The following is a 24493-nucleotide window of genomic DNA, read 5'->3' as shown; positions in this document are numbered from 1 at the left end:
ATTGATGCTGCATGAATATTGTAGAGAACAGGAATGAGTTCCACTTATTCTACCGTCTGGCAGCCGGGGTTTTCAACAAAGCGTCGGTGGCTGCCGAAATGTTGTTACATGAATTTTAAGTGCTTTCTCTTGCTGAGGTTTTTTTCCAGCACAGACACCTTTTTTCTGATCTGAGTGCACTTCTTTTTTTTTTGCTCATACTGCTACACATATTTGTACCCAGTAAATTGCACAACTGCAGTCCCTCTGCTGCTGGCTGTTAAACAACACGATGAGAGCAACTGAGGGTTAAGTACTTTTTTATCAAGGCGAGGGGAGAGACACACGGATTCTCTCCCTTCATTCACATTTAATTTACCTGCAACACTTATGTTTGCAGAGAAAACCAAAGTAGAGAATCCAGGATGTTTTGCAGTGCTGAATGTGTTTACCAGGGACAATCAGTGGTGATATTAATAACTTTAAATATTGCTTTATGTTTTGTAAGATTACATTTCAAATGAACTCGTCGATCTGTGTTTCAGTCTGTAGTACATAAACTAAATGTGTTTTGTGCTGCTGGGATTGGCTGACATTTTTTTTTTTTTATTTTTTTTTTTACCAAACTGCCCTCAGGTTGTAAAAGACATTATACACAAAGTTCTTGTCTGGGCGTGTAGTGCTTCTCACTTCTATCGATTCATTTGTCACACAATCCAATTGTCTTGACAGTTACGTGAGATTACATCAGACCTTAAAGAATTTGTCCACGTGAGTCAGGCTGGTCATCTCCTCTTATCTGTTTACACAGCAGTGTGAATTATTGATGAATGGGGTTCTATATATAGGATCTGAATCTGATGAGGGCAGCAGCAGCAACACAGTTTGTCCTGAGGGAAAGAAAAAGTGCTGCATTTGAATAATGGAGCCAAGATTTCACCGTTACAGGAGTCATTTGTGCTCAGGGCAGTGAGAGATGCACTCAATGTGTTTGCCTGTGTGTTCATGAACGTATCTGAAGATGTTATAGATAGTGGAAATAATTAATTGGTTGTTTTTCAAAATATACAGAAAGTTTTGCCGTGACTGTCAGGCTGCATAAGAGGCAGTATATTTGTTTAATTGCTTCTCCTTGAAGTGCCACCTCTTTCTTCATTTTATAACTCTTTTATGAAAGTTTTATAGTTTCAGTTTTCAGTCTGACTTAGTTTAATATGTTTCACCAGAACCTAAGTGATACGTGGTAGCAGTTGTACTTTTGGGCAAGCTTAGCAAGTGATATACTGTCACAAAGTGCTTACTGTAATGGGGCAGTGACTGGAAATTGTATAAGTGAATAAATCCAACACCAAGCATAGAACAAGCAACCCGTTTATCGTTTCACAGGAATCCATTACAGTTTTTAAGGATCCATCTTTAAAGTCACTTTTCTGTGCTGGGTTTTATTAGAAAACTTGCAACACTAGTGCAAATACAGTACTTGCATTTTGGTCCCAGAAAACAAAACAAGACTTTTTAAAATGTCTCAGTTTGAGGAGTTTTCAGTTTAAAGGGACACACTAGTATTTTACTAACATAAAGATGCAACATTCACAAGAGACACAAAAAAAGGAATGGTCTAAATTGAAGCAGGAGAGGCAGAAATACCCTGAATTTAAGTCTTTAGTATGGGTCAACCTACATTTCCCATAATGCAACTTTCTTGTCTGTCATTTGACCCCCTTTTCCTGCTAGATGTCCTTGTTGTTATCAAAGGAATAAGTAAACAAGACTGAAAGTCTGACCAAGCATTTAAAGCCAGTTTTCAGTACTCGATACTACATCATCCTGGCTAATGGATTCTGTGAAAGGTTTGGACTCAGCTGATAACAACCAGACATAGATAAAATGCCCAAACTACTGTGTTGCTGGATATTAATTCAAAAACCTGTCAGCTGGGATCCGTGGCCAGCAGTGTTGTTCTTTAGCCGTCAGTCAGGTGTCAACAAAAATGGTCTCTATCTATCTCCTGTGGTTGGACAGCAGACGTTTTTTGTGGGTGTGTATTACATGCTAATATGTGTTTAATCAGTTTGTCTTGCTGCACCTGCTGAGATTTGATACTTCCCTGACCTAGTTAAAAATCTTTGAATGTGCTTGTTTTTTATTTTGCAGTTACTTCTCTTGCTAACCAAATTCAATGTGAAGAACCGACTTTGAACCAGTTTCTCCTTAATTTCCACCGAGAGCTCGAGGAGTTCTGAAAACAAAAGAGTAAGAAATAGATCGTGAGCAAGAGCTTACGTTTTTATTTGAAGTTCAGCTTCAACTTAAAACTGCTCTGACAGGTTTGCAGCTTTATGTGTGCGTATAACACATAAGGTTTGGCTTGTTTGAAACAATGTACTTGCATCCCATTGTATATCACTGTATCCTGATGCAATTCATTTCTGATGTTATATATTTGCCATGTTTCTGGTTTTGATATGATGTTAGAAGGGCAAACAACATATGTAGGCAGTGTCAGTTTAGTTGAGTTGACATTTTAGTCAGTAGAGGACTGAATGGAAAACAAACATGGCTGGGAAGTTCAGTTTGTATTTCATTTATATTTATATTTGGAATCTTTGAATTACATTTCAGCAGTCCAGCCCAGCGGTTTGTGGTTGAATACAACTATATGATGTCACTTTAAACCAATCAAGTTGCTGCAATTCAGACAGAAACATCTCTCTGGATGTGTGTTTAGTGCTTCCTTAACTTCTCATTTGTCACCAACATCAGGTCAAATGTGTTTTTTAAATGTTCTTCCATTTACACAGCTAATAAACATGGTGACATTACAGTTGTGCAACATCAGCTTGTTAACATCGTCATTGTGAGCATGTTAGCCTGCTGATGTTATCATTCAGCTCAAAGAACAGTTATTATAGCCTTGCGGAGCTGCTAGAATGGCTGTAGATTTTTAATTATAATTAATCCTGATTCTGTATGTGTCATAATCGTATTTATTTCCATCTATCAAAACCTGCTGCTCTGCTTCCTGATTTCCAGCTTATTTTCGCCTCAGTTGTGAAACCGCCGGTATAACAGCACTGATTACATACTGAAGCACAGTCGAGGCTTCATCATCATTTTCAGGTCACCAGTCTGTCCTCCACTAATCACTTGTCCTGTTCACAGCTCAACAATCCACACAGAGCAGACACACAGTCGTCCACTCAGCTCTCTCGGTGCTCTCACTGACACTGACGTCTTGTCAGTCTGGTTGGCGAGGTGATGGAGCTGCAGCCGAGATGGTGATAAAGGTTTCCCTCTGTTGTTTTTGAAAACACAGGATATTTTGAATAAGGGGCCATGATTTAAATAATGCTGCTGGTGAAATGCTGTCCCCACACAGTACACCTGTGTAGCTTAACTTGTGCTCTGAACTTTATGACAACTTGTCTACTTATTAATCATTTTATGGCTGCCATGTCAACAGCACAAGGCTGCTCTCTGGCCTCCATGCAAATTAATTACAGCTTACGTATATCTACCTCAGGGTCACCTCCACCCTTCTTGTGCTCAGCTTGATACTGACATAATCCCCTGTTGGTTAGCCCCCCACTCTGCTCGTCTTTTACCCAAGCTTGCTCAAGGAATTTGTGGTTTACTGGGATAGAGTCTCTTTTATTATCTGGACCACTGGACCGAATCTTGAAAGTTTCTCTCATCCCACCTTCTACAGCTTTACCTACCTTCCTTCCTTTTTCACAGAAAATACATCCAGACTAAGTTAAAATAAGCAAATAAGCTATTCCAGAGTGCATAAATCTGAAGACTTCAGCGGCACTTTCTTATAAAACTAGAACTAGAACAGTGAGGTAAGCCTGGCAGCAAAGTCAAGATGCCAACTAAACCTTTGTCTTTTTAAATGTCATTGTAAATTAAATTAAATGTCATCGTAGCAGATCACACATTTGTCCTACCGCAGCAGGTCAGAAGTATATGTAACTTTTGGTGATAAGGGACATATTCAGGATTTCTTTCTTTCTTTAACATTGCAAGATGAATAGAACTATGTGTATGTTTGCGCTCTACTGAGTGCCATTCTAGTTTATGGATTTTAATGTAGGTAGGTATCTTCCTGACCTGAAAAAGCAGGTGTGATTGCATGATGAGCCCACACAGTGTGTCAGACTAAACTCATGTTTCAGGAAGAGCATACGTTTGTCGATTCGTTTTCCATCCTTTACAAAGCATATGCAAGACATGAAATTCACCAAACTCTGATCATTAAACACCTCACGCACCCACAGCATCTACAGCGCAGTACATTAACAGCAGCAGCACCCCACCTTCTCAACCCCCTCCTCTGCTCTCTCTCTCCTCTCTGTCCCTCTGGCCTGCTGCTCTGTCTGAGCCATTGAAGCAAAGCACCACAGGATTATCCTTCACTCATTCAAAAACACACACACACACACACACACACACACAGTCTCTTCCTGAACAGTGCGCCGGGCAGGAAGATCTCAGATCACAGATTAGTGGTCCTCTCGCTCTGCACGCTGATGCTCCGTCAGTCAGGGAGGACGCAAAAATAAGCGAACGGGAGGGGAGAAGAGGAGGCGAGGAGGAGAGGGGCTGACTGCTGGAGGAGCCCACGTGTCTCTTTTCTCCTAGCTGCAGCCTTAGCCGCTGTTAATGGAGGACCGGGGGTAAGCTTTTGTTGCTGTGGCGGGGGGTTGTGGTCTCCCTCTCTCTCTTGCCTTTGTCTCGGGGGTTTGACGTGTTGATGCTCGCCGTGGTACAAGCGGTGGTGCTTTTAGCTTCTTTTGCTCTTGCGTAACAGGGACAGGGATGTTCTTTTAGAGTCATGAAATGTTTGTGAGGATGTGGATGTTTGACCAAGACTGCAGGTTGTACTGATGAAAAAGGAGAAATAGGTGAAGAAGGAATCAAAGCAGCGTGGTGGTGACTAAACATCGGAGGGTGCTGCCAATGTTTGGGTTTGTGTGTGTGGGAAGGTATTGTTTATCTACTCCATAGAGAGTGTACTCCAAATGAGACATTCAGTCAGATTAAATTATGTCTTTCTCTATTTTATTTCGATTAAAAAGTGGAAGAAGACGGTCAGTGGCTGTTTCCCTAGACGGCGATCTGCCTTTCTGTGAGCCAAGCAAAGGGCTACCCTGAACAAAAGCCCCCTCTCGGCATGTAGCTAATGGATTAACCAAGCATGATAAACATCCACTCATGCCATGCTCCACGCTGCATCCGGTCTAGGCGTTTGTTTGGCCCAAAGCTGTTGGGTTGGACCGCTTTGGAGATTTCCCCTCGATTAACTGGATTTTGGCTTTCGGTGTCTCCTCACCTCCCTCTATCGTTTCATCTCTGCCTCTTCATTGTCAGAAGTGTTGCTCCATCCTTTAGACCACGGTTGACCCAAATACCCATGCAGCTCCCACCCCTCCCCCCTCGACTTCCTATCAAAACACATCACTGCTCCTTCTCTTTCTATTGTTTCATATGTGTTTCTTCTGCATCAGATCAACAGCTTTGGCTTTGTGAGATGTTTTTTTTGTCAATTATGAGACAACCAGCTAACAGTCAATTTGTGATCATCTGGTGGCCTCAGTAGAGTAGGTTATTCAATGAAACAAATATACACTAGGCTACATTAAGGGCAACCCAATTGCCAGAAAAATCGATGGATATGTTGAAACTCTACACTTATTTGTCTTGCAACATGATATTACTTTAGGTTCTGTTTTCTATTATGTTGTGACAACGCTGTGATTATGCTCGGGTTAGGTTTAGGCACAAAAACAACTTGGTTGCTAAAGACGCTGTTTTGTCGCCACAAACATGGCTAGACATTTTCCAGAGGTCTTCTTAAAAATATCCAATTGTTTCTCACATACAAATGTTTAAACATTTCCTTGAACTGCAGCCACTGGCTTGGCGGCCTTCTCGCAGGTAGCTCCACCACCACCCCCACCTCCTGGACATGAAAGTCAGGCCAAAAACATGTGGAACTGATATGACGTGTTTTGTAGAAATGTCAATATTGTACTATGTAGGTTATGACACCTAAAAATTCAAACATATGAGTGGTTTTCTTGCACTTGCTCTTCTTGCACACCTTGCATATAACTGTTTATTTTGTATCTGATCTTTTGTAACCCATACCACTCTGCTGAAGTCACCTCGCTTTTTAGAACTAACTCCTCCAACTATGCAGCCAGTAGCAATGTTTCTTAAGCTGAAGCTGAAGTTTAATCAGCTATAGATATACCACTTATTAATGAGGGTTATTATAAGTGTTCCCCTTTATGTTGTCTGTGCGTCATAAATGAGGCTACTGCCAGGAGCTGGTTAGCTTAGCATAAAAACTGCAAACTTCAAGCCTTGCTATGTCCAAAGATAACAGAATTCTGCCTACCAGAACCCCTCAGCAACAGTTTATATCTCATTTGTGTAATGTGTACAGAAAAATGAAGTGTTAAAACAACCAGATTTTAGAGGGGGTTCATTTTAGGTTGCCAGCTCACCTGGAGAGGAAGTCACTGCTCCCTGCCAAGAAATAGTCTGGCACAAAATCTGCTTAAACCTCCGCTTGTGGTTCCTACACAGTTACCGAGTTACAGAGTAAACAAATGTGTTTTTTAGAGGTGCTACGAGGCAGATTTTGTGACCTTCATACAGAGCCAGGTTATCTGTTTCCCTCTGTTTCCTGTCTTTGTGCTAAGCTAAGCTAATACGCATTAAAGCAGTGATGATCTTCTCATCTAGCTCTTGACAAGAAATCACACAGAGTATTTACCAGAATGTTGAACAATTCCTTTAACATAGAAAGTTTGTCATTCATCAGAGCTCAGATGACTCATTCTCTCAGCATACTTTAGTTGTTTTATGAATCACTTTGGTAGAAATGACCTTGCATATCACAACCATGATTACAACATCAAATCCCTGTCTAATGCTTTCACATTCTCATCTGTCAATTGGTATTTTGTATTCCAGCAGCAGCTGAGTGAAACTGGTCTGTAGCTGCCGCTGGCATTTCACTGCACTGATAACAGTATTTTCTCATATTTTGTTGATACCTCATGTTTGTCATCCAGTTCATTTGCATCTTTGCTTTGCATCTTATCTTGATCTGCTATTCTCTTTGTTCGTTGGGTGGGTTTGTGTGTTTGTTTAGTTGGACGCGTCTGCCTCACCTTCGCACCTTCATATCCTTCATCTTACTTTTTGCCGTGCATCATTATTTATCTCAGTGTTGTATCACTGTGATTTAAGCTTGTGCAAATATCTAAAGTAAAGAAAAAACATTAGGGCTTTTGTTATCACATCATAGTGGGATGGTGCAGTTGAAAGTAGGGGACTGATTATAAAAGACTGTTGAGCTCATGTACAGGTGGGAAGCTCTGATAACCAAGACTCAGAGGAGAGATCCAGAAAAATTAAAATTTACCTGCAGGGTTCTCCCCAGAAATTCTTAGTATAGCGGCGCACCGTCTGTCCGGGGGGGGGGGGGTGCGCGACCGCTCGTCAACGTCAGTCCGGGGGGGGGGGAACACGGACGTACGGACAGCCGGTCATCAACTCCGTCAGCCGGGGGACGGACGGACGCTCATCGCCGTCAGCCGGGAGCTCCTAGCCGTCAACCGGGGGACGGCGGACGGACGGACGGACGGACGCTCGACACTGTCACGCGCGGAGTATAGCGGCGCTGACCGAGCGGTAGAGCGGCGCAGCGCCGCTGTTCCACCGTCTGGGGAGAACCCTGACCTGGTTTCCTCTTAAGTAAATCCATGTGCAGATAGCCACAGTAATCCCATGGTCTACCTTCTGTTGTTGCTTTTAAGTCATGCTCAAGAAACACATATATTTAAAACGATTTCTGTGAAGTAATTTATGTAGTTTATTCATAAAAATGGCTAAAACAGCTAAAATCCTGGTATGGTCCTTTACTGTCAGCCTATCTTCAATGATGGTGCCTAAAATGGTAGAAACACCTTACCTTTATATATACTTATTTTAAAATCTTGTATATGTTGTTGACTTCGCCTAAAAAGTTGGTCAAAGTCAGGAGTTGTAGACAATCGTTACAACAACCCAGCCTCTCTGGTTTAATAGAGTTGTAGTGATAAACATCATCAGCTGTGTCTAATTACCGCTTTCTTAGAGCCCGTCATGATTTCAGTACGCTGTGTGAACATTTGGCAGTGTAGTCACTTTTCAAATTGAGGTTTGGGCTGTGAAGTGAACCTGAATAATTGGAGGTGCAGCAGTAGCAGAATAATATTTGTGTTTTCAGTCCTTGTCTTTGTCACTCACACACGTTATCTGTTTTTTACGTGACAACCGGTCCCTGTGCAGACAGACATACACAGATACAGATTTTAAAACACAGGCATGTAAAAGGATCTGTTCAGGTTGAAAGAGACACTCTTTGTGGTTGTTGTGTCTATTTGTAGTCGACCTTCATCTCTTTGTGCTGCTGAGGTCATTTTGTGTCAGATTTTGCGTCTCTATGGTTGTTTTGTGTGCCTTCATAGTTTTGCATCTCATTTTGCATCCCGTTGGATCTCTTTGTAGTTTTTTTTTTGTCTTTTATGGTTGTTTTGCATCTCTTTGTGGTCGTTCCTATCTCTCTGTGGTTGTGTTGCGTCTCTTTGTGGTCGTTTCAATTCCGCCCAGGTCGGTTTATGTCTCTTTGGCATCGTTTCAGTCTCTTTGCATTTGTGTTGCATCTGTCTTTGTTGTTTTGATCCTCATTTTGCATCTCTGTTGTAGTTGTTTGGTTCTCATTTCAACAACAAATGTTAAAGGGACCCACACACCGCCCAGACTCAAACCAACGGCCAACTGCCTTCATCAGACCACTCCGTTGCCTCTCGTCTGACCTGTTCAGCAAAAAAAGCTGCATTGAAAAATACCTCGACTACTGCCAACTACACAGTAGTATGTTACGTTCTGCGCTTGCACGAGATGCAATAAGTCTGCTTAACATCTGGTGGCGCTACTCTTGTGCCAGTAATCCAAAACATGAAAACAGGAAATGATGGAGTGCAGCCCATAGATTATCAGACAGTATTGCGCACACAGTATTGGCTCAGTATTCGTTTGACCTTAGAAGACGTTTGTGGAATACAATACTTGGCATTACTTGGAAGATCATTGTGGCTGAGCTGATGGTCGCGTTGTCTGCTCTCGGGCTCGTTATTATACGAAGATGTCACAGGAGAGAACTTCTGCCCCTACCACACACCGCGCTGATTCGCTAGCACACCGCCAACCAGAATGGCCATGGCTAGCAGACAACCAATCAGAGTATCCGATGGCGTCCAATCCTCCGAAGTTGAATCTGACCAGACACATCCGCGTGGTTCCAAAAGCTTCCAACACAGCTGAAGACACAAAACAGATTTGTTTCCGAACTCATCCGAGTCTCCCCAAACGTTTCAGCGTCTCCACAATGGATCACGGCTGCAACTAACAATATTTTCATTATTGATTAATCATGCAATTATTCTCACGGTTAATCAATTGATCCTTTACAATTGAAAAATATTAAACAAATTGCGAAAAAAAAAAGCCCAAACTGATGTCTTCATATGGCTTTATTTGTCCAACAACAGCCAAAAGCCTAAAGAGTGCTTGAAAACTGACAATTAGTTGATGATCAAAATAGTTCTTTTGATTGACTACAATTAATCCACTGTTTGTTGCAGCTCAGCACGGTTCTGGATGGATGGTTGTTGGTTTATTCTTTCTCTCTTCGCCCGTCATTTTTGGGCCCTGATTTCAGCGTCATCATTAACAGTCATGTCACAGCTATTAATTTCCGCAGCAGAATGAGGTGTTCCAGTGAGGCCTTGGGATAATGTTAGATGACTTGAATGAAGGAAGATTACTCTGCAATTAGGCTGCACTGTTCTGACAGCGGCTGAGTCTATGCTGCTGAAAATTACTATCCAGTCATTAAATGTATTGACAGAGTCATCTCCGGGGAGCAGAGGGAGAAATAACTGGAAGCACTCACAGTGCAGGTTGTGCAGCTTATGAAGTTGATTATGGTTTTGTAAGTACCGGAGCCTGTCTGATATCAGTATGTGGAAAGTATTGTGCAAAGTGAAATGCTCTGCTGATGGTAATCAGTGATCTCGTCACCTTCTGGTTGGACTTTGTGTATTTGCTTGTTAAGCTGTGTTATCTACGGTATCTGTTTTAGGGCTGCAACTAAAGATTATTTTCAGCATTAATAGGTCTGGTCTATACTAAAATGTCAAAAATATGTGACAAGTGCTTGGCAGATTATTCCACAGTGACTTCTTCAGATTCTTTTATCCAGACAAAAGACTTAATTTACCATCATAAATGAAAAAGGAAAGAAAACTCTGTCCTTTTATATTTTAGGCTGATTTTCTTTAGACTAATATAGTAAATGACTCATTATTGCTGCTCTAGTTTGTCGTAAAAAAAACAAGTAATTGACATTTTTGCCCGAATAATGACTAATCATCAAAATAAGTCAGCAACTCATTTGATCTTTTTTAAATTAAATTAATCGTCTAATGATAAGTGCTGTATCGTAAAAAACTCATCTCATCTAAGAGGCGTCTTCAGTTCTAACTAACTGGAAAGGAGTTTGCAGGCTTTTGAACTCTTGCGTGGGAGTGTCCTTACAGAGTCGTTAAGGATACTTGTGGGCCTTCATGTGGGTTGTTAGGGCTAGGTGAGCCCAGGTATGAATGGTTGTTAAGCTGTCTGGGGAGGACTGCATTGTAGTAATCGTCTAATCATTGCAGCTCTTGTTGTAATTGTTGGCTTACTTCTCCTTTATTTAAGGAAAATTTGATTAAAACTGTTCCAAGAGCAAAAACACTTAATTTAATGTAATTTCTTTTCCATTTTGTATCTTCATTTATAGAATATAAATGTTTTCAGACTGTTGTTTTTGATTGGTGTTACCTTGAGCTCTGAAATATATATTGTGGGATTTAAAATATATATATATTTCTTACATATTATGGATTAGTTTATTACACTGTAAAATCTGACGGTGACTTTACTTTGAAAAAAAGACAGAGGAAACCGAATTACTCAGTGAAGTAGACTTCAAATTTTAAGTTGTTTAAACTTTTTAGCTTGTGCAACTTGAATTTACTTGTCTACTTGTGAATTTTGAGGTAATCACCTTACTGACTTTTATAAGTAAATTCAACTTTCAAATTTGACCTTGTAGTTGTTCTAGAGAAAGGTAGTAGCTACGATTTTGATAATTGATAATACTGATCTTTTTTTTTTTTGAAAATTAAAATGCCAGACATTTATCGGTTTCAGGTTGTCAGTTGTGAATTTTAAGTTTTCCAATGTTTAATATGATTGTAAATTGAGTATTTTTAGTTATTTGACTGTTGGAAGGATGAAATGAACAATTTGAAGATGTCATGATGTGACTTATATGACTGTCAGGGAAATGTGACAAGCATTTTTTATGGGGGTTTTTTTACATTTTATTGACAATTTCTTAAAAAACGATTGGCAGGAAAATAGTTGTTGCTTAGTTTCAGCCTTAGACAATACTTAATGGTTGATTTCAGCAATGAATATGCCATTTGTTTGTTAGCCGTAGAGTGGTGTTATCTATTGTTCTTAAAAAGCAGCTTATGTTATAAATGTGTGGTTAATAATCTCATGCATAAACCTTTCATGCCAACATCCTTCTTGTTACATAATCATTTTACATCCACATTAAAATCCATGAAAGAGCATAAACAAAGTGTCGTGTGTTTTCGTGATCACATGAGCTGCAGGCCAAAGACTTTAATCTGTGAGCGATGAGCTGAAACGTACAAGCTTGTTTGAAACGACAGCGTCATAACTGCTCGCGTTCGAGTTAAATGTGTATAATTATTTTAGTGGTTAAAGCCAGAGTCACCTTATTCGACAGCGCCTTGCAGCTTATTAGCATACTTACCTCTGTTTACACTCATCTGTATTCGTCTTCTCTCGCAGTGCATGAGGAGTGTTACTCTGCCGCAGACCGCCACAGCCTGAAGCCATCCTGCCAAATCTGGGACCATGTCTGGAGCCTACGACGAGTCCGCCATCCAGGAGGAGACCACAGACAGTTTCTGGGAGGTGAGACAGCAGGGAACAGTCTTTGACAGATTAAACCTTGCTCGGAGCTGACGCTGCCGAGTGATGAACTCTCAATGAACCTGCTTCCTCTGGGAGGTGAGAAGAACGATCGGGGGGCCTCGTTTGTCATCTGTGTGTGGGCAGAGACTCGTACGAAAACGCATGAGCTCAGGATTTATCGAAGTGTGATCGATCACTGATCTCTGAGCCATCACAGATCTGCTGATGGCACTCACGACAGCTTCAGTGCCAATATGCAACTGGTAAAATAAGCACAGCAATTAAAAACTAATGATGTACTCTTTTGGTAAAGCCCGTAAATGGTTACTCTCTCATTGTAGCCATCAGGGACTTCTTACATATGATTTCCACCTTTTTTATATATCTGTGGAGGACTCTGAAGTGGCACTCTGCCTCCTCTCATGTCACCGATGTCTCTTTTGTGAGCTGTAATTTCTCTTTTCCAGCACATTCATGACTTAATTTCTCTCCTGCTACAGCTCGTATTAGACCTGAATCTGTTTGCAGCACCACCTGACTTCATGCTGTCTTTTTTGCTCTATGACAAACCACAATTGAAATCAACACATTAAACAATTTAGTTACCATTTAGTAACCTCCATTACTGTATGTTTGAAGAGTTTTGCATTTGCATTTTGTGCTATTAAGCCTTCATTAATGCACCTATCTGTGGAAGGTCCATTATCTGTGTACATTCTCATCTCATGTTAACTAACAACTTTCTCAGTTTTTAAGCACAGAGTAGACTTTTTTTTTTTCTAAAAGAGGCCTGAGCCTTTTGTGGTTGAAGTTAGCTTCTACATGTTTAGGTTCTTGAGCTTGTTAAAGGCCAGGAACTACTGTATCTGTCTCCAACCAGCACACTGACAGCTACACCATTCTGGGTTTTTAATGTCCTTTTATTGTGTAAAAGAATGTCATGAACCAATACCTAAATTAGTCAATCTGATTGAAAGGGGCAGGTCGTTCGTTCCTGCAAATGCGTGGTCACCTTTAAGTTTAAGTTTCGAGCACAGGGCAGCTGAAAGGCTCAAGTCAGATGATCTGAGGAGCTTGGATGTGGAATAAAGGCTTAAGAGGTTTGTGATATATGATAGGGTGAGTGCATTTAGGGCTTTTGAAAAAGAACAGCCCAACCTTAAAATCAATCCTTAAGCATAGTGGAAGCAGGTGGAGGGAGGCTAGAAATAAAGTAACATCGTCCCTCGTCCTGGAGCCAATCAGGAGCCTGGCAGCCGCATTTTGGACCAATGCCAGGCAGGACAGATGCAACCTTTATATCCCAGTGTAAACTGGGAATAACAGGCATGCCTAATTATCTAATTTATGATGACAGGGTAATATGTAGACTGCAGGTAGCATTAGTATTCAGATTACTGCCACACAAAACAACGTAAGCAGAAAACTGTTCCAGAGAAATTGAGACTTGGATATATTTGCCTGTAAATCAACTCAGCTGCTCGTTGAACCAAATACTGGCAGATTGTTATTTTGTTGATTGAATAATTGACGTATTGTTTTGCTCTAGATGACTAGATGCGTTGGACTGGATTTCAAAGACCGTTTCTGAGCACAAAAAGCCCCCAGTAATTCGAGCAACAAGTTCCTAGAAGTCCATTCATTATATATGAGAGCTGCTGACTGTTCGCAGTGTTCAAACCAGGAAAAGCTTTGGCACATCTTCAGCTGCAGATAATATTGACTTTCATGTCACGGCATGTGTGGATATTGTATGCGTGACGGATGCAGTCAGGGAGTATTTGAGACAGAAAAGACGAATTATCCCATCACACATTCAGGGTTTATGTATTGTAATTTCCTCTCAGACTCGGCTGTGTTTTTATCCTCCAGCCTGGGCAGCGTGCTCAGGAATCAGCTGGAGCAGCAAAGGTGCCCGTTTCCAGCACACAGTCACTACATCACAGTCAGTCGGTGCATTACAGTAGAGCTGCTGCAGTGCTGCCTGCTGATCGCTGACTCGGCTGGCTGCTGCTGAAGAGGAGGGCTGGTGTGGAATACAATCATTTGTCCTCCTGCTGCTTTCATTTAGTCCACACTCCAGAGTTGTTGAGTGCCATTTTCATGGTAAACATCTATCACACATACAGCAAAGACACGGTCTGTTTTCCCCTCTGCAACAAAGGTGTAAAATAAACGCAGTAAGCTGGGATTTCTATGCTCTCTTTCTCTCTCAGTCTCTGGGCAAAGCTCTGAACTCCATGGGAGGTTTCTGCCCTTGCGTCCATGTAGAGTTGTAAATTATATGATTATGACCCACCCTCTGCTTTCATTGCATAACTCCACACGCAGCAGCAGTCTCTTCCCTGCTGTTCCTGCCTGCCTGTTCAATGCATCACCTCCAGGCTGAGAGAAAATTTCCTTTTAAAGGTGGCACCTCCTGCACGCGATGATCCCTTTAAACAGCAATACAGTATACATCACTTTTCTCAGGAACAAAATACAACCATGACGCCTTCTGTAACCATTTATTCCAACAGGATGCAGCTCTTGAATCACCTCTTAACTTTTAAAGCAGCTCAAAAATGAGCTGGTCATGCTATGCAGGGGTTGAGGTGAAGTCTGAACAAGTGAGTCTTGAGTCTTTTGCGGAAGATGGCGGGTGACTGCTGTCCTGATATTGGTCGGGAGTTCGTTCCATCACTATTCACTATTTAATTTGAGAAGATATGTTTGTTAAATCCAAATCTGACCCCAAATTAAGTACCAGGGCACGTCCAGAGGCTTAAAACAAATCACTGTTCAGAGAACACAAAAAAAAGACATGTTGTTTTTCTGTTTTAAGGTCGGGAACTACAAGCGCACAGTAAAGCGGATTGATGATGGTCACCGGCTCTGCAGTGACCTGATGAACTGCATCCAGGAGCGTGCCAAAATTGAGAAAGCCTACTCACAGCAACTGACCGAGTGGTCCAAGAGATGGAGACAGCTGGTCGACAGAGGTGAGCAGTTTTCTTTCAAATAACAAGTAGGTTTGTTTTTTTTGTTTTTTTTATCTAATGCCTCACTTGACTAACTTGCCCTTCATTCCTCCTGCAGGGCCTCAGTACGGCACCGTAGAGCGAGCTTGGATGGGGATGATGACGGAGGCGGAGAAGGTGAGCGAGCTCCACCAGGATGTGAAGAACAACCTGATGAACGAGGACTTTGAGAAGGTGAAGAACTGGCAGAAGGACTTGTACCACAAACAGATGATGGGAGGATTCAAGGAAACCAAAGAGGCAGAGGAGGGCTTCAAGAAGGCCCAGAAACCCTGGGCCAAAAAGCTAAAAGAGGTGAGGACGTCTGTTTTTATACATCCATTCAGGTGTAGACACATTTAGCTAATTTCAAAGGGTTGAATCTGTGGTGCTGGCAGCTTTGAAAAATTGAATCACAAGTCAACAGTAATCAGGCTATTGTGTCTGAGAAGACATCGTGCTGTTGAGGTTTTCTAAAATATTTTTTTCAGTGACTCAAGCGCACAAATTATTGGGATAAACATATTTTTCGTTATTATGGGGAACTTTTGATATCAGCATCAACTAGAATTATTGATTTCATGTCTTTTTTCTACAATTAAGAGAACTTCTGGAACTAATAATGAAACTGCTTGTTGTTGCAGTTAATAGCAACCATTTTGATTATCAAATGTTAATCATTAAGAATGTTATCAAAAATACATTCCTTTTGGTTTAGCCTCCAAATTGTGAAGATCTGCTGTTTTTCTTTGTCGTCTGTGATAACAAGTTGAATACCTTAAAGGACCCACGTTGTAGAAAGTGAGATTTCCATGTCTTCTTTATAATAAAGGAGGTCTGTGTAGATACTGTTGTTGATGCAGTTAATTAATTGGGATTGTCTTCGATATAATAAACTAATAAACAATATTGTGAAAGTACCAAAATGCCCACTCTATACAGAAATGTACACAGCCTGTATTTAAAAAGTGTTCTTCAAACCAGCCGTCCGGTCATCTGTCAGATTGTGATGTGATTAAGTAATGACTGGTTTCACCCCTGCTTTATTTATTGGGAATTACGATTTAGCCGACACACATGCTTTATGTCATCTTGTTCCTTTAGCTCGAGGCTGCTAAGAAGTCCTATCACATGGCCTGCAAAGAGGAGAAGCTGGCTTCCATCAGGGAGGCCAACAGTAAGGGAGAGGCCTCTGTGACAGCCGACCAACAGAAGAAACTCCACGAGAAGGTGGACAAGTGCAAACAGGACTCCCAGAAGGTGAGAGCATCAGCTGCTGCAGATCCAACAGGCCTGCTATGGGATCATCATTATGCAAATGTTGTTTTCCACAATCAAGCCAAAAGCAAATCAGCTCAGAGGCTATTTTGAGATGTAGCGCTGGTTCCTCTGCAGCCTGGGTGTTATTAAGTGTTATTAACGTGTCGTGGCTGTAGTCAGCGCAGCACAGTTAATGTGTGACTGAATCCCACACCTCCCCCTCTGTTTTTCTCCCTCACGACTCCAACATTAGCAGTTCTCTGCTTTGACGGCCTTGACCTTTACACTCTTGAGGTTAAATTCTTTCTTGTGCTTGAATACGCACTGATTGTCCATCCAAGGTTAATGGGGTTCACATTTGACGACCGAACTGAAAAACAGCAACATGTGGACTAGAAATGTGCCTTTAAAACATTAGTCAACCCTGCCTAAGAGTGACACATTATATATCATCAATATTTCAGGGTGTTAAGAGTCTTTTTCTTTCTTGTGTGTAGGCCAAGGAGAAGTATGAGAAGGCCCTGGACGAGCTGAGTAAGTGCACTCCAAATTACATGGAAAACATGGAGCAGGTGTTCGATCAGTGCCAGCAGTTTGAAGAGAAGAGGCTGAGCTTCCTCAGGGAGGTGCTGCTGGACGTCAAACGCCACCTCAACCTCACAGAAGACCAAAGGTTTGAGACGATTATACAGTTAATATGACAAGACAGAAACGTATCTTTAGCCATACACTAAATCCTTGCTGTCTTCTCACAGTTATGCTACAGTGTACAGAGAACTTGAACGCACCATCACATCAGCCAGTGCACAGGATGATCTGAAGTGGTTCAGCAACACTCACGGCCCTGGCATGCATATGAACTGGCCACAGTTTGAGGTACAGAAACACAATAAGTAGTTACAGGGTTAAGACAATATCATCATTTCAGACCTGCAGCATTCTCCTCTACTGTCCAATCATTAAAGGGATACTTGGGAAATGCGTTTATCTGCATTCTTTCTGAGAGTTAAATGACAAGATTTACATTATTCTCATGTCTTCACCCTAATATGAGGTCAAAGCTACAGTAGCAGCGGGTTAGATTATCTTATCATTCATCAACAGCTAATTTAAATGTTATATCTCATTTGTTTAGTCGGAATATGTTATGTTCTAGACTATTCCTTGGCCCCACAATATGTTGCTCATGATAGCAATGGTATTATGATTCAGCAATAATGTGATAAATCATCTTCGATTCATCATAATATCTGTGTAACTGAAGGGTGAAATAATACCCCTGGAAAAGGCAAAAAGCAGGATTTTTGTTTGATATGATAAGTTGCCATGTAGATATTTTTTTACTCCTGATCCTCACAGTGATGACAGTACTCTAGGAAATTACTTATTTTCACTTAACTCTGGACAGGAGAGAAAAGCGTTTCCCAAAAAGTTCAACTATTCCTTTAATATTACACCTTGTTTCTATGTTAGTTTAAAGGTAGCGTTGAAGGCAAAGATTACAAACAAATACTATTTGCAAAGGGAGGGCTAAGCATTATGTAAAGTGAATTTGCGATCCAAAGTTTACAGGTTTCTTCTCGTGTTTTTCAGGAATACAACCATGACCTGAGTCATAACATCTCCAAGAAAGAAAAGTCAAAGAAAAGCAGTGATGGAGTCATGCTGACCAACGTCTCATCGGCAGTAGATCACGCTCAAACTGGAGACCGGGGAAGGTAAAATTAAACACAAATATATCTTTTGACATATTTAATAGAAGCTCTCAAACACTCTCAATCACCAGTTTATCTTTCTACACACTGCCCTGTGTCTGCCTTCCTGTATGGTGTCGGATAAATGTTTAATATTTGTTAGTATTCATGTCATTTTGTAAGTAATTTTGTTTTGTTTGAAAGGGTTTTTATAACTAAGTAACTATTGTCATATTGTCAACTGCACAAATATAGCAGGATTAAAAGAAGTACTGTAGTTATACTAATAGGAATAATAGGAATTGCGACAGTAGTATTATGAGCAGTGATAGAAGAAATGATTTACAACAAACTACACACACTAAAACACCATAAAACAGACACACAGTCAGAGCAGAATTGGTATGAGAACATCATAACAGTTTTCTGGTAAGACTGAAAATAAACATCGAGACTGTGATGTGTAATCTTTAGTGTCAGCAGCTACGAGAAGAACCAGGCGTTCACGGCCTCTACAGAGTGGTCGGACGAGGACCAGACAGCCCCGAACTCAGGCAACGACACCAACGGAGGATCGAACCCTTTCGACGAAGATGTGGTCAAAGGTGTGAGAGTGAAAGCGCTGTACGACTACGACGGCCAGGAGCAGGACGAGCTCAGCTTCAAAGCAGGTGAGCGCGACAGTCAAAGGATCAAGTCTTTTGAGTGTCTGTAACTGTTTTGAATCCTTGAATCAACAACATCACAGATTACCAAGAAATACACCACTAACTTTTTGTTGTCAATGTCAGCAAATGTAGTCGGTGTGACAAAGATAAACATGCACCGACAACAAACAGCAGCTGTTTTTTTAGCCATATGTTGGCAAAAACACGAGTTAGAAGTGAACTGTGATATCTAAGGTGATCAATAATCAATAAGAAGGATTGCTTAATGGCATATATTTTATTAGCTGTTTCCAGTCTTTATGCTAAGCTAAGATAGCCAGCTGTTATATCATCTTTAACAGACAGATTAGATAATGGTGTCTATCTTCTCATCTAACTTGGCAAGCAAGCATATTCGCTTTCTTCACAAAATGTCAAACTATTTGTGCAACTCAAGATTGACCAGAGACAGACATACCTGTGTGATTACTGTAATAAGCAGAAGCAGGCACTGTGAGGACACAGAGTCTCCGAGGAGAAAGGCCTCAATATTAAATTCAATATACTGTTGCAAAAAATGTCATTTATATAAAAAGAATAGAACATAGGACAGATGAGGTCTCGAACGTCGTTGCACGATCAGTAAAAGAAGAAGAAACACAAAGAAAAATATAAAATATCCGACATTTATTCCTCAAAGAGACAAAGTGTGAACGCCATTCTATCCATTGAGTGAGAAGAGGTGATTATCTTGATTAGAATGCCAATGGTCGGAGGGTTCAAGCCTGCATTTCTTTTTTTTAAGATTTTTTCCAGCATAGACACCTTTATTAAGCAGTAGACAGATAGGAAATATGGGAGAGAGAGGGGATGTGACATGCAGCAAAGGACCTCCGGCCGGAATCGAACCGGGGTCGGCTGCGTATGTGGCATGCGCTCTAACCACTCGACCACCTGCACGCCAAGCCTGCATTTCTTAATTGTTTTTTCTACTTGCGGCTGTAAGAAATCTTTAAAAAAAAAGGGGTATGTGTCACTTTTACTCAGCCCTTTAGGAAAATGCCCAAGGTATAAAAAAGTGAAAGAGAAATCAGATTTTGTTACCTCTGAGCCTCTAAGTCCAAAAAGGATAAATTATGGACCAAGAAATACTGTATGTGCATGGTCCGCAAAAAATGTCGACCTGGGACGTACCTGTTGTTAAACTGCTAACATTATACCTAGAAGACTGGGCAGCCTTTTATAATGCCTTTAGTGTTATGTCATTAAAAGTTTTAATATTGGGGGGGAATGTTTGATAGTGAAAACAGGTTTTTGGTGGAGTTTTCCTTTAATCTTCCTGCTGACAGTTAAAAGATCCATGTTTACTTTGACTCTGTATAACAATAAGCGGAACTGTCTGACACAATGTCCTCCTGTTGTACATTTCTTTGTCCTTTCTCTGTTCCAGGGGACGAGTTGATGAAGCTGGAGGAGGAGGACGAGCAGGGCTGGTGTAAAGGTCGCCTAGACAACGGCCGGCTGGGTCTTTACCCGGCCAATTACGTGGAGCCGATCTAACTGTTCCGGCTGAGGACGCTTGTGTCACCTGAGGGCAAACCCAGACTGAACCGTCCGGTCATAACTGCACATTGCCAGAGACTTGAAAGCAAAGCTTCCTCTTGCTGTCGGGCACAGTGTCTTCATCTCAGCGCTCATCACAGAGAGGACTGTTCAGGATCACATCATCATCTCCAAATACTGCAACTGAAGCAACATATTATAGCCTCTTTTGTGTGTAGCCGTGTTTGATTTCCAATGTGATGCTAACACGCCATACAGTATTTTAACTCTCATCATAATATTGATATGGTTTCATCAGTTGTGCCTGGATAGTGAGAATGAGCTATGCATTGTGCATTTCATGTATATATTTTAATCTTTTTTTTTTTTACAGTCTGGATGCTTGTACAGTTGTGTTCTCATTGGAGACAGTGTTTTCTTTTCTTTGTGAAATATTTACATGTTTACCATTTGAGGAAAAGTTCAACATTTTGGGAAATACGCTTCGACTTCATCATGAGTGCGAAAAGAGGATTGATACCATTCTCTTCTTTGTACAGTGAATATGAAGCTACAGTCAACAGCCGCTTAGCTTAGCTTAGCCTTAATACTGTAAACAGGGTATCACAGCTAGCCTGGCTCCATCTGAAGGTAACAAAATCAATCAACCACCAACATCTCTAAAGCCCCCAAAAGTTTATAATTATATCTCTTTTTATAGTTTATCTCTAGCTTCATATTTAGTGTGTGGAGATGAGCGGTGTCTATCTCCCCCTGTTTACTCTTCTCGTCTCAGCATATTTCCCACCATGTCAATCTACTCCTTTACAGGAAACTTTGTAAAATGACCTCTCCTTCATGCTGATGGAAAATGTTTCTTGACCTTCACAGCAAAACAGCGCTGAATCATTCTCCTAAACAACAGAAGTATATGAGGACTTCTACTTCTGTAGTTTTTTTCCCCAGGAAGATCATGAAGCTTTGAAGCCAAAACAACCTTTTCCCATCTGCTTACATTGTGAAAGAAGCATTTGTAAAACCGTTTTTTTGCTTCACAACCTCTCAAAATGACCCGCTTCAGTCTAGTAATTTGAGACATACAGTCCAATAATATTTGGAAAGTCTAGAAGAGTCGCACGATTAAATCATTTTATCTCCCTTCATGAGCCGGCTCCGTCGGAGGAAGTCTCTAGTGTGCCTTCAACACTGTATCCAGATCTTATTATAAGCACTAATTCTTTTAGCTCAGCAGCTCCACTGAAGATTTTTGCTTTAAAAGGGGTGTAAATGACATCTTTTAAAATCAGTGTATGATCTAGGGGCTTTTCGAGACTTGGATTACAGCAGACGAGCTGTAAGAAGCCATTTTATGTCATTTTTTGGGTTGCATTAAGTCCCCATCTACTTCTGTTGTTTAGGAGAATGCTGCAAACGCTGTGTTGCTGTGAAGGTCCAGAAATGTTTTGCGGACTACAAAAATTCACCTGACTTTTCCATCGGAAGTCAGCAATTCAGATGACGATGGATTTTCATTTTTGGCTGAACTGTTCCTTTAATGCTTTTAGTTGTTTTTTCCTGCCACGCTGCACAACATGTCACAGAATTAACATTTTCTTGAAGCGAGATAAAAGTCACCGAGCAGAGCTTCTCTTTGAAATGGAAAAAAGGATTGTTTACATTAACCTCGGCTGTCCCACCTGTCTCTAACAAGGTGCCTGTTAGAACTTCTACCTGTCGTTTAGTTTCCCCTCCTGTGTCTCCTCACTGTGTTAATAATGCAGGCGCCAAGAGCTGAACCTGCTCGGAAAAATACAAACTCAGAGCTGTTTTGTATGGAGATTAGCTTCATTTCACGATCAGGGTTTTTTTTTTTTATTCTTTATTTTTTTTAAGCTCTGCATTCAGTGAGACTTGTTTACCCTGAGCGACTGTCATTGACTTCGGCATTATCAGCTTCCAGCTCTTATCTCTGTGATTATGTGCATGCTGATGCTCCCACACACTGTTTATCGCTCTGATCTGAACCGATCCAGTGCATGTCCTCGATTGAGTTCCCACCAAATTATTGACAGATTCTTGATCGAATTAAAACTCTTTATCAGGATGATTTACGTTGCGTTACACGGTCCTGATGGGCACCGACACACATGCTGTATTAGATAACGGCTGTACACGTCTTTATAGTTAAATGTTTTAGTTTTAATCAGAATGACCTGAATCAGACAAAGAGTATGAGTGCATGTGGCGGAACGGTACGTGTTATACGAGACAGATTTGTTACCCCTGGTTACCACAGGTGTCGGTGAAAACTACACCCTCGTCGATGAGGGAGGCGGGTGTTCTCTTACTGATGCAGACAGAGAAAGCTGCGACGAGCTCTGCACAAGAAAGCAGAAAGAGGATCCGTCTCTGAAATATTAATGAGACAACTGGCTTCTCTGCTGCAGGAGAGAAGTCCATTTAAAAAAAGAGAGAATGAAAAGAAGGTCCAGGAGGGAATCGTCTCTTGTGCAGGGTTTATGCTTGTGTATACTTCTTAAAAAGTGTTGCTCCTTGTTAGCAGTGGACTCAGACGGGTGAAATCAATATTGCCTTACTAAAAATTCCTCCAACTCTGCCACTCCAAAGACTCTCGACCACCACGTCCAATAAAGTGAAAGAGAGCACGCTCCTGCAGAATCTGACTCCGGCTTATCCAGCTCGGTTTCCACCGACACGACACGCAGGGCCCTCTTTTGTCTGAGGACGATATGAATTCAAAAGACTCCAGCCTCTCCACGGGACTTTTAACTGTATTTAAAAAAAACAAAAACAGAATGGGACTGTTAACAAGTGTACTGTTAAAGTGTGTAATAAGCTACGGCTGCAGCGTCCACTGTGAAACTCCTGTGATACACTGAAGGACGGTGAAATCATGTTTAAAAAAAAAAAAAAAGAAGAAAATACTCAGATGCTCCTTTTTCTTTTTTCTGTCTGCTGGAAACATTGTTCTGCAATGTTAAGGGGAAAAAAAAAACCTTTTAGGGGGACTTTAGAAGGCTTTCTCTTTTTCTTTAGCGTAGTGCTGTACTTTCCAAACTGTAGTGCCTGTTCATCTGCATACGCAAAAAAATAAAAAAAAAGATGTCATCAGAACGCTGAGACACACGAGACTCTGTAAACGTGAAGTAGAATATGATGTTTGAGCACAGTGTCTAAATATCTAAAAGCTAACTGTGGCCCCCTTTTGAATTCATTCGAACACAAGTCTTTAGCAGTGACAGTCTGAGCCTCCTCACCTTTAATCTGGTCTGAGAAAGACTTAAATTAAGGTTAAGGCTGCGGCTCCCATCTGCTGTTTCCTCCTGGGTCTGACTCAGTGACACGGTCTGCCACTGGAGGGCAGGAGTGACCACATCCAAGCTCTTTGTCAGGCGGCCTTGCAGAGATGTGAGGCCATGTTCGTGAGTCAGGTTCTCACAAACGACCACAATCTTTGAGAATCAGCAACACCTGCTGCCCGTCAGCGGACCATCATAATTCTCGCAGGTTGACTTCAGGTTGATTTGAGTTCAGTCATCAGGACTTTGACGATAAGCCTCGTTTTAACTTATTTCATGGTGATCAACTTATTCAAATTGCTGGTGAGGACATTTGTTTTCCCAACGATACAGATCTCTCCAACAAAAAAACAAAACAAAAACAAGACAACCTTTTTACTGTTGCAAGCTCTTTTGCACCACCCAAGTTTTGCAGTTGGGTGGTGCAATACAAAAACTAAATCAATTTACAGCGTTGGGATTATAGAACTACATGTATCAAAACCAGGATGTGGTGGTACTTGCAGGACGAAGAATGAGAACAAGTCGTACAACTAATAAAACTATAAAGAAATATGTACTGGGGATCCAAAATCTCACAGCTGCCTCTTCAGTAATAATTATTAATGCCTCTCGGCGATAATGAAACTTCACCTCCCTCTGAAGTTTCCCCAAATTAAATGGAAAATAATTTAGTGGGTTTAAAGGAGTTAAGTGGAGATAAACAACAAAATAAACCTGCAGGCATCAGGCACAAAAACAGTGAGTTCTTTTTCCAAATCTCACCTCACGAAAGCTTTCGTGAGAGGGCGTCGTCACCACCCTGATTGGCTCTGAGGAGAATGGCCCCCCCGAGCAACTCTCAATCATTAATCAGGAGCCGGTCTGAACACAACAGGAGCTCTGAATCCAGTCCAATCAGTCAACAGGGGTTCTGACATTGACACCGTATCAAA

General features: G+C 41.2%; 1 protein-coding gene across 4 annotated transcripts in view; it reads left to right on the top strand.

Moving 5' to 3' along the window:
- pacsin1b (protein kinase C and casein kinase substrate in neurons 1b) overlaps window positions 1–23373 on the top strand; it is a 33036-nt gene extending 9663 nt beyond the window's left edge. For 2 of the 4 annotated variants that reach the window (XM_030421045.1, XM_030421048.1), the window contains exons 2-10: window positions 11971–12096; window positions 14921–15077; window positions 15175–15410; window positions 16200–16355; window positions 16853–17028; window positions 17111–17231; window positions 17949–18073; window positions 18524–18720; window positions 20147–20256. In XM_030421045.1, coding sequence (XP_030276905.1) covers window positions 12037–12096; window positions 14921–15077; window positions 15175–15410; window positions 16200–16355; window positions 16853–17028; window positions 17111–17231; window positions 17949–18073; window positions 18524–18720; window positions 20147–20256 — 1338 coding nt within the window. In that variant the 5' untranslated portion in view covers window positions 11971–12036. Of the gene's footprint in view, window positions 1–4375; window positions 4659–11970; window positions 12097–14920; window positions 15078–15174; window positions 15411–16199; window positions 16356–16852; window positions 17029–17110; window positions 17232–17948; window positions 18074–18523; window positions 18721–20146 lie in introns of those variants that run through there. The other 2 variants (XM_030421046.1, XM_030421047.1) reach the window with 2 other exon arrangements.
- The last annotated feature ends 1120 nt before the right edge of the window (window positions 23374–24493 follow it).

Source organism: Sparus aurata, chromosome 6 (assembly GCF_900880675.1).
Source record: "Sparus aurata chromosome 6, fSpaAur1.1, whole genome shotgun sequence".
Classification (NCBI taxonomy): Eukaryota; Metazoa; Chordata; class Actinopteri; order Spariformes; family Sparidae; genus Sparus; species Sparus aurata.
This window is presented reverse-complemented; position numbering and strand designations above follow the sequence as displayed.